The 16,470-nt window shown below is 41.1% G+C and overlaps 1 protein-coding gene across 1 annotated transcript in view; it reads right to left on the bottom strand.

The window, feature by feature from the left end:
* The window catches only part of WWP2 (WW domain containing E3 ubiquitin protein ligase 2), a 147,039-nt gene that overhangs the window by 27,076 nt on the left and 103,493 nt on the right, over window positions 1–16,470 (bottom strand). The window contains exon 9 of the mRNA XM_036833378.1: window positions 7,266–7,355. Within this exon, the coding sequence (XP_036689273.1) occupies window positions 7,266–7,355 (90 nt within the window). The remainder of the gene's footprint in view (window positions 1–7,265; window positions 7,356–16,470) is intronic.

Below are 16,470 nucleotides of genomic sequence, written 5' to 3'. Positions count from 1 at the left end.
TATGGGAAGTACTCCTTGGAGTGAGCCCTCCTGGAGTCTGCCATTGGCCCCACCAAAGAGCTGGGTAGACTCCAGGGCTGGGTCGCCTCAGGCCAAACAACCAACAGGGAGGGAACCCAGCCCCACCCATCAGCAGACAAGCAGATTAAAGTTTTACTGAGCTCTGCCCACCAGAGCAACAGCCAGCTCTACCCACCACGAGTCCCTCCCATCAAGAAACTTGCACAAGCCTCTTAGATAGCCTCATCCACCAGAGGGCAGACAGCAGAAGCAAGAAGAACTACAATTCTGCAGGCTGTGGAAGGAAAACCACATTCACAGAAAGAGAGACAAAATGAAAAGGCAGAGGACTATATACCAGATGAAGGAACAAGATAAAACCTCAGAAAAATAACTAAATGAAGTGGAAATAGGCAACCTTCCAGAAAAAGAATTCAGAATAATGATAGTGAAGATGATCCAGGACCTCGGAAAAAGAATGGAGGCAAAGATTGAGAAGATGCAAGAAATGTTTAACAAAGAGCTAGAAGAATTAAAGAACAAACACCTAGAAGAATTAAAGAACAAACAAACAGAGATGAACAATACAATAACTGAAATCAAAACTACACTAGAAGGAATCAATAGCAGAATGACTGAGGCAGAAGAACAGACAAGTCACCTGGAAGGCAAAATGGTGGAATTCACTGCCACGGAACAGAATAAAGTTAAAAGAATGAAAAGAAATGAAGACAGCCTAAGATAACCTCTGGGACAACATTAAACACACCAACATTCACATTATAGGGGTCCCAGAAGGAGAAGAGAGAGAGAAAGGACCCAAGAAAATATTTGAAGAGATTATAGTCGAAAACTTCCCTAACATGGGAAAAGAAATAGCCACCCAAGTCCAGGAAGCGCAAAGAGTCCCAGGTAGGATAAACCCAAGGAGAAACACATCAAGACACATAGTAATCAAACTGACAAAAATTAAAGAGAAAGAAAAATTACTGAAAGCAACAAGGGAAAAACGACAAATAACATACAAGGGAACTCCCATAAGGTTAACAGCTGATTTCTCAGCAGAAACTCTACAAGCCAGAAGGGAGTTGCACGATATATTTAAAGTGATGAAAGGAAAGAACCTGCAGCCAAGATCACTCTACCCCGCAAGGATCTCATTCAGATTCAATGGAGAAATCAAAAGCTTTACAGACAAGCAAAAGCTAAGAGAATTCAGCACCACCAAACCAGCTCCACAACAAATGCTAAAGGAACTTCTCTAAGTGGGAAACACAACAGAAGAAAAGGACCTACGAAAACAAACCCATAACAACTAAGAAAATGGTAATAGGAACATACATATCAATAATTACCTTAAATATGAATGGATTAAATACTCCAAACAAAAGACACAGGCTCACTGAATGGATACAAATAGAAGACCCATATATATGCTGTCTACAAGAGACCCACTTCAGACCTAGGGACACATACAGACTGAAAGTGAGAGGATGGAAAAAGATATTCCATGCAAATGGAAATCAAAAGAAAGCTGGAGTAGCAATACTCATATCAAATAGATTTTAAAATAAAGAATGTTACAAGAGACAAGGAAGGACACTACATAATGATCAAGGGATCAATCCAAGAAGAAGATATAACAATTATAAATATATATGCACCCAACATAGGAGCACCTCAATACATAAGGCAACTGCTAACAGCTATAAAAGGAAATCGACAGCAACACATTAACAGTGGGGGACTTTAACACCTCACTTACACCAATGGACAGATCATCCAGACAGAAAATTAATAAGGAAACACAAGCTTTAAATGACACAATAGACCAGATAGATTTAATTGATATTTATAGGACATTCCATCCAAAAACAGCAGATTACACTTTCTTCTCAAGTGCACAGAGAACATTCTCCAGGATAGATCACATCTTGGGTCACAAATCAAGCCTCAGTAAATTTAAGAAAATTGAAATCATATAAAGCATCTTTTCCGACCACGACGCTCGCTATGAGATTAGAAATCAATTACAGGGAAAAGAACGTAAAAAACACAAACACATGGAGGCTAAACAATACGTTACTAAATAACCAAGAGGTCACTGAAGAAATCAAAGAGGAAATCAAAAATACCTGGAGACAAATTACAACAAAAACACGACAATCCAAAACCTATGGGATGCCACAAAAGCAGTTCTAAGAGGGAAGTTTATAGCTATACAAGCCTACCTCAAGAAACAAGAAAAATCTCAAATAAACAATCTAACCTTACACCTAAAGGAACTAGAGAAAGAAGAACAAACAAAACCCAAGTTAGTAGAAGGAAAGAAATCATAAACAACAGAGCAGAAATAAATGAAAAAGAAACAAAGAAAACAATAGCAAAGATCAATAAAACTAAAAGCTGGTTCTTTGAGAAGATAAACAAAATTGATAAACCTTTAGCCAGACTCATCAAGAAAAAGAGGGAGAGGACTCAAATCAATAAAATTAGAAATGAAAAAGGAGGGCTTCCCTGGTGGTGCAGTGGTTAAGAATCCGCCTGCCAATGCAGGGGACACGGGTTCGAGCCCTGGACCGGGAAGATCCCACATGCTGCGGAGCAACTAAGCCCGTGCACCACAACTACTGAGCCTGCACTCTAGAGCTCGTGAGCCACAACTACTGAGCCCGTGTGCCACAACTACTGAGCCCGCGTGCCATAACTACTGAAGCCCGTGCGCCTAAAGCCCGTGCGCCTAGAGCCCGTGCTCCGCAACAAGAGAAGCCACCTCAATGAGAAGCCCACACACAGCAACATAAGAGTAGCCCCCGCTCAACACAACTAGAGAAAGCCAGCGCGCAGCAACGAAGGCCCAATGCAGCCAAAAATAAAAATAAATAAATTTATTAAAAAAAAAAAAAGAAATGAAAAAGGAGAAGTTACAATGGACACCACAGAAATACAAAGCATCCTAAGAGACTACTACAAGCAAGTCTATGCCAATAAAATGGACAACCTGGAAGAAATGGACAAATTCTTAGAAAAGTATAAGCTTCCAAGACTGAACCAGGAAGAAATAGAAAATATAAACAGACCAATCGCAAGCACTGAAATTGAAACTGTGATTTAAAATCTTCCAACAAACAAAAGTCCAGGACCAGATGGCTTCACAGGCAAATTCTATCAAACATTTAGAGAAGAGCTAACACCCATCCTTCTCAAACTCTTCCAAAAAATTGCAGAGGAAGGAACACTCCCAAAGTCATTCTATGAGGCCACCATCACCCTGATACCAAAACCAGACAAAGATATTACAAAAAAAGAAAATTACAGGCCAATATCACTGATGAATATAGATGCAAAAGTCCTCAACAAAATACTACCAAACAGAATCCAACAGCACCTTAAAAGGATCATACACCATGATCAAGTGGGATTTATCCCACGGATGCAAGGATTCTTCAATATACGCAAATCAATCAATGTGATACACCATATTAACAAATTGAAGCAGAAAAACCATATGATCATCTCAATAGATGCAGAAAAACCTTTTGACAAAATTCAACACCCATTTATGATAAAAACTCTCCAGAAAGTGGGCAAAGAGGGAACCTACCTGAACATAATAAAGGCCATATACGACAAACCCACAGCAAACATCATTTCTAATGGTGAAAAACTGAAAGTGTTTCCTCTAAGATCAGGAACAAGACAAGGATGTCCACTCTCGCCACTATTATTCAACATAGTTTTGGAAGTCCTAGCCACAGCAATCAGAGAAGAAAAAGAAATAAAAGGAATACAAATTGGAAAAGAAGAAGTAAAACTGTCACTGTTTGCAGATGGATTTGGATTGGAAGAATCAATATTGTGAAAATGACTATAGTACCCAAAGCAATCTACAGATTCAATGCAATCCCTGTCAAACTACCAGTGGCTATTTTTACAGAACTAGAACAAAAAATCTTAAAATTTGTATGGAGACACAAAAGACCCCGAATAGCCAAAGCAGTCTTGAGGGAAAAAAACGGAGCTGGAGGAATCAGATGCCCTGACTTCAGGCTATACTACAAAGCTACAGTAATCAAGACAATATGGTACTGGCACAAAAACAGAAATACAGATCAATGGAATAGGATAGAAAACCCAGAGATAAACCCACGCACCTATGGTCAACTAATCTATGACAAAGGAGGCAAGGATATACAATGGAGAAAAGACAGTCTCTTCAATAAGTGGTGCTGGGAAAACTGGAGAGCTACATGTAAAAGAATGAAATTAGAACACTCCCTAACACCATACACAAAAATAAACTCAAAATGGATTAGAGACCTAAATGTAAGACTGGACACTATAAAACTCTTAGAGGAAAACATAGGAAGGACACCCTTTGACATAAATCACAGCAAGATCTTTTTTGATCCACCTCCTAGAATAATGGAAATAAAAATAAAAAATAAACAAATGGGACCTAGTGAAACTTAAAAGCTTTTGCAAAGCAAAGGAAACTACAAACAAGACGAAAAGACAACCCTCAGAATGGGAGAAAATATTTGCAAACGAATCAATGGACAAAGGATTAATCTCCAAAATATATAAACAGCTCATGCAGCTCAATATAAAAAAAACCAACAACCTAATCAAAAATTGCACAGAAGACCTAAACAGATATTTCTCCAAAGAAGACATACAGATGGCCATAAGCACAGGAAAAGATGCTCAACATCACTAATTATTAGAGAAATGCAAATTAAAACTACAATGAGGTATCACCTTACACCAGTTAGAATGGGCATCATCAGAAAATCTACAAAAAACAAATGCTGGAGAGGGTGTGGAGAAAAGGGAACCCTCTTGCACTGTTGGTGGGAATGTAAATTGATACAGCCAGTATGGAGAACAGTATGGAGGTTCCTTAAAAAACTAAAAATAGAATTACCATATGAGCCTGCAATCCCACTCCTGGGCATATACCCAGAGAAAACCATAATTCAAAAAGACACATGCACCCCAGTGTTCATTGCAGCACTATTTACAATAGCCAGGTCATGGAAGCAACCTAAATGCCCATCGACAGACGAATGGATAAAGAAGATGTGGTACATATATACAATGGAATATTACTCAGCCATAAAAAGGAACGAAATTGGGTCATTTGTAGCGATGTGGACGGACCTAGAGACTGTCATACAGAGTGAAGTAAGTCAGAAAGAGAAAAACAAATATCGCATATTAATGCATATATGTGGAACCTAGAAAAATGGTACAGATGAACCAGTTTGCAGGGCAGAAATAGAGACACAGATATAGAGAACAAACATATGGACACCAAGGGGGGAAAGTGGCAGAGGGGTGGTGGTGGTGGTGTGATGAATTGGGAGATTGGGATTGACATATATACACTAATATGTATAAAATGGGTGACTAATAAGAACATGCTGTATAAAAAATATATAAAATAAAATTCAAAAGTTCAAAAAAAAAAAGACAAAAAATATATATACATGTTATAAATTCACAAAGTACAAGTGTGCAATGTGTCCCGTTAAAAGTTGATGATTAATTTGTGAGACAGCTGGAGAAATCTGACTACTCACTGGGTTTGATGGTGGTAGGTAAATACTGTTAATAATACAGTGGTTTTACTTTTAATAAGAGAACACTTTTTAGAAATATATACTGAAATTTGGATAAAATGATACGATGTCTGGGATGTGCTTCAAAATAATCTAGAACAGGGGTGGGAGAGGGGTGAGTGAGGATTACACAGCAGGAGGTGGCAAATGTTTTCTACCAAGGGCCGAAAAGTAAATATTTCAGTCTTTGCAGGCTTTACAGTCTGTATCACAATTACTCAACTCGGCCAATGAGCACAAAAGCAGCCATGGACAATAAGTAAACAAATGAGAGGGGCTGTGTTCCAATAAAACTTTATTTACAAAACAGGTGGCAGGCTGGATTTTGTCCACAGGCCCACAGTTTGCCAACCACTGGTATAGATGAAACAAGAGTGTCCATGAGTCGATAATTATTGAAGCTAAGTGTTGAGTGTGTGGGCATTCTTTGTCCCACATATTTGAAAAATTCAATATGAAAATTTCTATAATTTCCATAATAAAATGTTTTAATTTTTTTCTAAGAAGTCAATGTTTATCTTTGGTAAGTTCCCCGGACTTAAAGTAAAAGGAGAAACAGAGTAAGAACTAAGGATGGCGGATTATGAGTGTGATTTCCAGAATGGTAAGGAAGAAAAGGAAAACACAAGCATTCCACTGGAAAACTGAAACTAAAAGCAGCCCATCCATGGAAACTTGTAGGACTGGAAAGTGAGGTGATATTTGCCCGGCACACGCCTGACAGGTGAACAAAACAGAGCACGGGGGTTCTCCCGATGTGTCCACCTCTGACATCCGCTCCCTCTGCAAGCTTCGGAGGGGGAAGTCAGCGTTCATGTTCCATGTAGGAGCCCTTGATGGCTGCTTTACTGGGAGGTGGTTCTTTCCTGAGAGCAGAAGGCATTCCCTTTCGAAAGCTCTCAGGACCGGGAGACACATGTGGAAAGAACTTTCTGTCCCTGGCAGACAGGGAACCAAACCCCTTCTCCTTGAACTTGGACAGTCTTCCCTCACTTGGAAGCCTCACTCATCCTCTGGTTTTGGAGAACTTAGCTGCGTTCTCGCAAAGCCCGCTGAACGAGAAGCACACTGTCTCCAGGGGCTGGTTGGACACAGGGCGCTATGAAATGCATCAACACCCTCTCTATCTTGGCTTCCTTGTGCTCTTTTTTCCCCCAGAGATGCTCTAAATGTTCCTAGTCTGTCCTAGGAAATGAGAGCAGAATTAAAGTAAGTGAGTAGGAAAGGCAATCAAGGGACCCAGGATAAATGTCCCTGGACTTTGCTACCTCTGCAGAAAGAAACTGAAAATCGGGCCCTATAGGATATTTCTGTAGGTGAAATGACTGAGGCCAGTGAGACACCAAGGGCCCCGGAGGCCTCCCCAACCCTCCTTCCTCCAGAACCCAATATCCATGGGGGCTCTGAATACCACTTAAGAAAGCCCATGGCCAATACAACACATGTAGGAAGAAGGGAAAGTAGAAAGAGAGAGCAGAGAATGTAGAAGGGGATGACTGTAGGGGGAGGGGAAAAGAAAGAGAGAAAGGAGGAGAGTGGGGGAAAATAAAGAGATGGCCATGGCAGCGAGTGGTGAAGAAGCTGATGGGGGACTCTTGGTGCCAGTTCTAGAGCCTCGGGTCTCACTGGTCCAAGCCTTACCCTGGAGGAAGAGGCCGCTCCCAGGTGGTGGTCTTGGTATTGTGGTCAACATAATAGACACGCCCGTTGGGGAGCTCTCGCTGCTCCCATCTGCAAAATAAAGTCAAGGGAGGCATGAGACACACCGGTGAAAGGCATATGCCCTTGCTCAAAGGAGTCCTTCACTACTATTAGGCTAATGTGAGAGGTAACATCAAAGTTGACATGCAAGACCAACCCGCTGGTCAGACAAGCTCCACGTTGTCATTGATGGTGGCACCCACATCTGTTTCTTGAAAAAACTATAACAGTTCCCCTTTATGGATTCAAGGTACTAGATAACCCATAGATCACGCTAAATTCCCCTAAACAACCCATATGAATCTACATTGCCATGGATTTTTGTGAATCACTGTTTCTTGGCCATTTCAGGATCAAAGATCCCTTTAGGAATGTGATGAAAGCTTCCAAAATGCACTTACCAACAAAAATGTGTGTGCAATTTCTGGGACTCCTGGACCTCTCCTAAAGCTCATCCATGGGCCCTCCAGCCCTTGTAGCCTACTACCTCTTAAAGTCACAAATTATATGACTATCCCTGTTCTCCTAGAATCATACATATTCATGATCACATTTCTTTTTAAAATACAGGATTCATTTACAGAGGATCTTTAAAAGAGATCTGGATGAATCAAGAAACATAGCATACTGCTATTTATTGGCTGCTCTACCCCTAAGTCTGTGTGTGGGTTACTATGAGATCAGGGTGCGGAGGGTGGCTCATCTGTGCTAATGGCAGAATGACAAGGTAGCAGATGATCCAAAGAGTTAATACAAAGGCAAGATCACTACAAAATACAGCCAAGGACCACCCATCCCCACACTCCTGTTATTCCCACATTCAATGCAATCTGACAATAACTCCACTTACCTAGAATACAGTAACCTACATATAAGGGATGCAAAGATTTATGTTTATAAAATGCTTACCATTTTATGAAGGATGTTAATGGTCCCGTTAGCCTTTATGTTTTACATTGATTTTATTTACTTCTACTTTTGGGTACTGCCTAGGGGAAGGTGACCTTTGCCAGGAAGCTAGTAGAGTCAGTTCTACTGAAATGCTTGTTTTAAAAACACAAGTCTATGCCAATGCGATTGATACATAAGGGAACATACTATGAATTTTGGATTTGCTTTGCATGAATTTGCCTTCAAAACACACTAGATGAACACAGAAGACTTCCCCCAGCTAAACCCAGTCGTGTAGGAATACAAAAAACCCACACTCATCTGCCGGCTACCTCACTTTACTGCGTGTTACACACCATACTCACCCACATCTGGTGTTACATCTCCCATCTGATTTCAGAAAACCCTCTTTGTACCACTTCATGACAACACTCACAAGCTCCAACCCTTCCAACACCTGCTTCCACAAGCAAACTTCAGGTCTTCTCATGGAAATGTGCCATATGTACTGTAGTGTTATGATCTCAACCATTTAACATGTGTAGAACTGTGCTACCATCGTTATTAGGTTCCTATTTGTGTCACTGACAAATTTTTGACTGTTACACCCCTAACCCATTTTTCCCCATAAGCCCTGTGGTTTTTACTGCATGATTTGGCATAGCGTGGTGGTTTCTAGGAACACATATGTTATAGCAGAGTTGACTGTATACTGAAATAAATGTCCTAACTTCTGTTACTAAGCCTGGTGTGTCTACTCAAATAGACATCAGCTTTATTCGATACCATTTCTCACGTCTGATCAGCGGACTGCATTGATAAGCCCCTCTGAGGTTAATTCAGATACAGGTATATGCAAGGTTTTTAAGGCAAAGATGGGAAGGGGGTAACCATCACCCACTGAACATCCACAATGAGCTGCAGGCTCATTTTTACTTCATTCAACCCTGCCTTCATCCTTCACAGTGGCACATGCCGTCACCATCGAGGGAACTGAGGCTCAGAGAGGCTAAGTAACTCTTACGTGGCATTTAAACTCAGCTCTCTGGGACTTCCCTTGTGGTCCAGTGGTTAAGACTCCACCTTCCAATGCAAGGGGTGCAGGTTCGATCCCTGCTCGGGGAACTAAGATCCCACGTGCCTCGTGGCCAAAAAACCAAAACATAAAAGAGAAGCAATATTGTAATAAAGACTTTAAAAATGGTCCACGTCTGGACTTCCCCGGTGGTCCACTGGCTGAGACTCCGTGCTCCCAATGCAGGGGGCCGGGTTCGATCCCTGGTCAGGGAACTAGGTCCCACATGCCACGACTAAGAGTTTGCATGCCTCAACTAAAGAGCCCACACGCCGCAACTAAGACCCAGCGCAGCCAAATAAATAAATAAATAAATATTTTTTAAGTTTTTTTTTTTAAATGGTCCACATCAGAAAAATCTAAACAAACAAACAAACTCAGCTCTGACTCTCTAGCCCATGAGTTTTACCATGTCACTCTGAAAGGAAAAAAGGAGGAAAAGGAAGGGCAACTGGAACTTATAAGGAACCCACAACCCAGCAGACAAGGTGCCAGGTGCCTTTCCAAAGCCCACCTCAACGTGAACAGCTTTCCCTAGCACAGGAGTCTGGGTAGGGGGACCTATAGGATCAAGACGACTGGGGAGAAATTATAGTAAGTCCACCTTGTTAATTTCTAGGCTCCATTTTAATCACAACCCTCTGCTCAGATACAATCTATGGGAAGAGGCTGCACATTTTGCACCACTGGTAGGCTTACGCCTGGGAGCAGTGAGGTCTGGTAGTTCCATACTCTCTCCTTTCAAAAGGGATCAACTACTGCGTTGAGGACCGGAGTGCTATAAACACCATTAAAATGAGCTCGAGAACATTTTCTCTCCTGGGTATTCCCACTCAAGGTTCTGGTTGAAGCAGATACTGGTGACTTGGCCCAGGTGCCCTGGGTTCCTCCCACTGCAAAAGGAAGATTCATGCACTTCAGTCAGTATTTTATTGAAAGGGCAGAATCTTCTGACAAAACTGACCAGGTGAAAATAAACACAGGGTAAAGTTAAAGCTCTTCTCCCTCTCGATGCCCTTCTGAATTAAAGACAAAAGAGTAACAGATATTGCCAGCTCAAAAGACTGGTAGGGATCTGGTGGGGACCCTTCAGCAAAAAAGGCTAACATACTGTGATTTCACACCAGCTCTCTAAATTCCTCCTGTCTGCTGGGTGATCAAGCAGCAAATCCAATACCCTCTTTATTCATCTGAATTTGGAAATAAGGAAAGTCTTGAGAAAGATACTTGGCTTAAGAGTAAGTACTGAAATATGGAAGTTCCTCAGGGCAAGGGTAGCAAACCACTCTTTCACAACATTTGCTCCTAATAAAGACTTAAGGAGCTGAGAATTCCTCAGCATTTCCTAAGAAACTAGCTCTATCCTTCCTGTCCTTGGCAATTTTGTGGCACAAAAGCACCAATAAAACAACTTTGCTCATTTTGCAGTCACTAATTGGAAAACTGACCATAATTGGTGGGTGGGGCTGCCCCTTGAATGAAGACAAAATATGTGTTGTTGCAGTTGGAGAGAAAAGGTGCTAAAACACATTTTTTCTTTATTCCAACAATTCTTTTGTTACAAATTTTATCTTATAACTGGTCTCGACTTCTGGCTTCTTTTCTATTTCATTTGAGGCAAGGAGAAAACTTTGGTTTTATTATACTTTGGCTAATATTTTCATTTGAAGATGGAATAATTCTTAAAATTCCATGAATTAAAGGCCTTGAATTGACACAGTGGTCTTCCTGCACTGCCAGAAAGGAAATCGGTGTGAAGTCCTCTTTGCTTATATTCAAGAGTTATGATGGCTCCTCCCAAGCCTTGACAAGACCTGTCTATCCTGTCTTTGATCCCAGCTGATCCTAGAAATGAAAGGCTCTCTTTTGGGCACCGTTATTGTCCAGCGAATCTCAGTGTCCTTCTATGAACCCTCTCAACTGGCTTAGCTAGAAAAATAGTTACCAAGAGGAACGAGACCTTTCTTCCATTACCTTTTTTTTGATATCTACATTCTTCCTTTTAAAATTGGACTCCTGCTCGGATTAAATGTCCATGTGGGTCCTCCCTGATCCGTGACCTGGCCTAACTGCTTTTCTTAGAGAACTCTCAACTCCTCCCTACCTGCACGGCTCCTCAGAATTCATACAAATCCCTCCCCTCCATTTGTGTAGCAGAGTCGGTCGATTCTATCGTCAATCAAACGAGCCCCCGGATTCTCATTTCTCCTCTGTAACTGCTGACCCATATAGATTGAGCCTTCCGACTGTCTTGGTTTGGTCTCCCCATGCCAAGAAAGTGATACTGGCAGTGACCTTTCATCAGCACATCCCTGGCAGGGGTTAGGTTTCTGAACCTTATAAGCATCTTCTTCATGCTGAGATTAAAAGGCTTTTCAATCAAACTACCCATGGGTCTCGATACTGCATCCTGGTCACGTGGGTCATATCCTCTCCCACTGAATAGCTTTCTTTGATGCTCTCAGAAACAGTGTTCAAAGCACCAAGCTTGATTCAGGTCCCTTCCCAACACATTGCTCCTTGGCTTTCGATGTATAGCCTTTAGTTGGACCATGGACTACACAGGGTCTTTCTATTTTGAAAGTACTTAAAAAATCGTCTCCAATTTCAATTAATCTCTGTACTTTTTTTTTTAACCTAAATTCCCTTTGCTCCTATGGATTTTAACTGTCCTTTATTCAGCTTGTAATAGGGAAGAGCAAATCTGACTCCATATTAGATCAGTTTCTTTTACTTTAACCTTTGTGCTCTGTTGCCTGTGCTTAGTCATGCTGGCTCTGCACCTTTTGCAAAAGAATGTTGCCTATAGCCTAAAATATACAGGATAGCCCATTCTCAAGACTCTGACCTTTAAGAGTCCATTCATTTAGAGATTAAAAAAAGTTGCAGAACAGAGAATAACATTTGTCTTGTTGGAGGTTTACAGGAACATTGTGACTTGACCTACAGGAACAGTGTGACTTGACCTAGCTGCAAGAACAAAGGATTCCAACACCAAGAAGCCTGAGACAACTAACCATGCCCCTCCCTCACCTTACCTTTAAAAGTGCTTTGCTGAAACCCTTCGAGGAGTTCAGGGTTTGCTGGGCACAAGCCACCCATCTCCTTGCATGGCCCTGCAATAAACCTTTCTCTGCTCCAAACTCTGATGTTTCGGTATTGTTTGGCCTCACTGTCCATTGGGCACACGAACTTGCGTTTGTTAACAAGTTGTGTATCTTCCATGCCCATGCCCCCATCCCCCCCACCATCGTCGTTAAAAAGGTAAAGGATGGGCTTCCCTGGTGGCGCAGTGGTTGAGAATCTGCCTGCTAATGCAGGGGACACGGGTTCGAGCCCTGGTCTGGGAAGATCCCACATGCCACGGAGCAACTAGGTCTGTGAGCCACAACTACTGAGCCTGCGCGTCTGGAGCCCGTGCTCCGCAACAAGAGAGGCCGCGATAGTGAAGAGGCCCGCGCACCGCCATGAAGAGTGGCCCCCGCTTGCTGCAACTAGAGAAAGCCCTCGCACAGAAATGAAGACCCAACACAGCCAAAAATAAATAAATAAATAGATAAATAAAAGATTACCATTAAAAAAAAAAGGTAAAGGATGAAAATCTCAATTCCATTATTAGGATGGCATCCAATCATTTCTCCCCTATGTTATCTGAAAGGAAATTGTCTGGTCACTTAACAGTGACCACACTTTTTTTTTTTTTTGGATGCACCACGCAGCTTACGGGACCCCGACCAGGGCCCTCGGCAGTGAAAGGATGGAGTTCTAACCACTGGACCGCCAGGGAATTCCCTGAACCACATTTTCTTGTGGAAGGTTTCCTAAAAGGTCTTCAGGAAATCAATTCTCAGTTACTTGCCGTTACAGTGTATATTCAACCATCCTGATCAACACACTTCTTGGTCAGATTCCCCTAAGTTTGGACAGAATCACAGTTTCACCAAGAGTCGGATTAAATTGGGAAGGAATTTAAAGCTGGACAATCCGAGGATTTCAGGCTAGTATCAGAGATGATATCACCACACTCACAAATTCTTAGTAAGAATATTATTAATTTGTATTATTTATAATTTGTTAATAAATTTTATTAACAAAAGCACTGGGCATTAGTAAAGCTGACTCTCATTCAAAATACACTCTCTCCATCAGAAAACAAAGTCATGCCAGAACACTTATGCACCAATAAAGAAAAGATGCCTTGCTGGTTACTTGGACAAAAACTAAACTTCAGAAAAATACACTGAAAGTATTTAGGTATTCTTAAAGCTGCCTATGTAGAAGTTCAACTCCCCTCAGGCAAATATTACAGGGAATTCATATTTTCTTACTTCATGCTCTTATAATAAATTCTAACTCTGAACCAAATCCTATTCCCCAACCTCTGGCCACTTCCTGGGTGAACGGTAAGATTTATTTCCCCTGTAGGGACATTGTCAGACTGTTTTATGAGTCAAAAATCTGTGTGCAGCGGAACACATCTCCTACTCACTGTTTTCATTGCTTCAGTAGGTCCTCTGTAAACTGGGTAGGAAGTGTGTTAAACTCAGACCTTCCCCCAAGAACCCTTCTTGAAATACTGAGCTTTCCTTTAAATCCAAGCACACTAACCCCCTTTTTAAAACTATCAACAACCAGCACTTTATGCCCCTTAATCACAGGGGGGCACAGTAGTAGCTACAGAGGACTCTGAATTAAGGTCTGTTTTTCTTCTCTTTCTTCTTCACCCATCCCATTTTCTTTGCCTTGGAAAAGTCCCCAAAGCTCTTCAATGGAAGATGGCAACTGCTTTCGGGACTTCCCTGGTGGCCCAGTGGTAAAGAATCCGCCTTCCAATTCAGGGGACGTGGGTACGATCCCTGGTCAGGGAACTAAGATCCCACATGCCGTAGGGCAACTAAGCCTGTACGCCACAACTATTGAGCTCGCACGCCTCAATGAGAGAGCCCGCATGCCACAAACTACAGAGCCCATGCACCCTGGAGCCTGCGTGCTACAACTAGAGAGAGAAAACACACATGCCACAACTATAGAGAAGCCCGAGTGCTGCAACAAAGAGACCGTACCCTGCAATGAAAGATCCTGAGTGCCGCAACTAAGACCCAACACAGGCAAAAAAAAAAAGATATGCTCTCACAGACAGGCAAGACAATTCCTAGAGACGGTGTCTATTAAAAAAATTTTTTTTAACATTATTGCAGATTTTAAAAACTGTGCAGATAAGTTTGGCAATGCAGGGAAATAGGCACTCTTAAAAATAGTGAGGGACTTCCCTGGTGGTCCAGTGGCTAAGACTCCGAGCTCCCAATGCAGGGGGGGCCCAGGTTCGATCCCTGGTCAAGGAACTAGATCCCACATGCTGCAACTAAAGATCCTGCACGCCGCAACTAAAGATCCCACATGCTGCAACTAAGACCCGACGCAGCCAAATAAATAAATAAATAAATATTTTTAAAAAATAGTTAGTGGGAGCAAAAATGGGTATACTCTTTCCTAAGGGTAATTTGGCAACTCAGTCAAAAACCTTTCCTACATGAATACCCTTTAATTCAGCAACTCTGTTTCCAGGAAATATCCTAAGGAAATAATTATGTGTCAAAGATTTAGCTTTAAGTGCATCCATCACAGTACATTGCAGCATGTTACAGAAAAACTGGAAACAACCTAAATGCTCCAAAGTGGAGGATTAGTAAAATAAATTATGTTCATTCTATAATGGGTATTCCATCATTTAAAATATCATTGTGGATAATATAGATTTGTACAGATGTTTACAATATATTGGGTAACAAAAATAAGTGAAAAAATAACATGCATAAGACAATCAAAATTTTGTTTAAAAATTATAAAAATATACTATTTTTCATTAAATCTAAAATGCCACCAATTGTTAAGATTTTTAACATACCACCAAGAAAGAAAAAAATGCTGCCAATTAAACTATGACACTCCAATGTTTGTAAATCACATCTTGATTTTAAAGAAGTTAAATGTGAAATAACATGCATATCAGAATCTACAAAACATGGGGGCAGGGGGATCATGTATGCGTGTAAAAGTTTTACAACATCAGAGAAAGGAAGTATTTCAGACAGACACAAAAGGCACGTGAAAAAGATGAACAGATTTGGCTATCTAAAAATTTGAACTCCTGTACAATAAAAAGCAACATAAAAAAGTGAAAAGACAAGCCACAGACTGGGAGAAAATATTTGCAATGCACATAATTGAGAGGGGATTAGTATCCAGCATATATTAAGAAATCCTGCAGATTAAAAAAGACAGATAGCAAACAGAAAAATGGATAAAAATATATGAATAGACAATTCACAAGAAAGGAAACTCAAGAACCAAATTAAAAAAACATGTAAGAAGAGGTTTTCAAATTAAAACCAGCAAGAGATACCCTTTCACACCAATCAGACTGGCCAACATGAAAAAAAATCTGACAATTCTAAGTTTTAGCAGGAATGCTATGCGTGCTCATGGGAGCATGAACTGGTGAGCTGACTCAAAAAGCAATCTGGGGCTTCCCTGGTGGCGCAGTGGTTGAGAGTCTGCCTGCTAATGCAGGGGACATGGGTTCGCGCCCTGGTCTGGGAAGATCCCACATGCCGCGGAGCAACTGGGCCCGTGAGCCACAACTACTGAGCCTGCGCGTCTGGAGCCTGTGCTCCGCAACAGGAGAGGCCACGATAGTGAGAGGCCCACGCACCGCGATGAAGAGTGGCCCCCGCTTGCCGCAACTACAGAAAGCCCTAGCACAGAAACGAAGACCCAACACAGCAATCAATCAATCAATCAATCTTTAAAAAAATAAAAAACATTAAAAAAAAAAAAAGCAATCTGATAGTGTCTACTAAAACTGAAGACCTTCATCTTCCTACAAAGAAGAAATCCTAGTTCCAGTACTTGCACTGAAGAAACGAACATGCACACAAAAAGGCATACACAGAAAAAACTTCATTGTAGCATTGTTTATAAAGGCAAAGATGTAATTATAATATAAATAAACACAAATATAAAATGTTATTTTTATATTTTACATTTATATGATATAGAATATACACAGTAAATATAAATAAATTTTAATTATAACATAAATAAAATTTTACCTATTCATACAACAGAAGACCATATGGCAGTTTAAATGAATGTACCAAGTTCCATGTATCTCTGTAT

This window comes from Balaenoptera musculus, chromosome 19 (genome assembly GCF_009873245.2).
Source record: "Balaenoptera musculus isolate JJ_BM4_2016_0621 chromosome 19, mBalMus1.pri.v3, whole genome shotgun sequence".
NCBI classification, from domain to species: domain Eukaryota; kingdom Metazoa; phylum Chordata; class Mammalia; order Artiodactyla; family Balaenopteridae; genus Balaenoptera; species Balaenoptera musculus.
The sequence above is the reverse complement of the archived record's forward strand: the minus strand, read 5'-3'. Positions and strand labels throughout refer to the sequence as shown.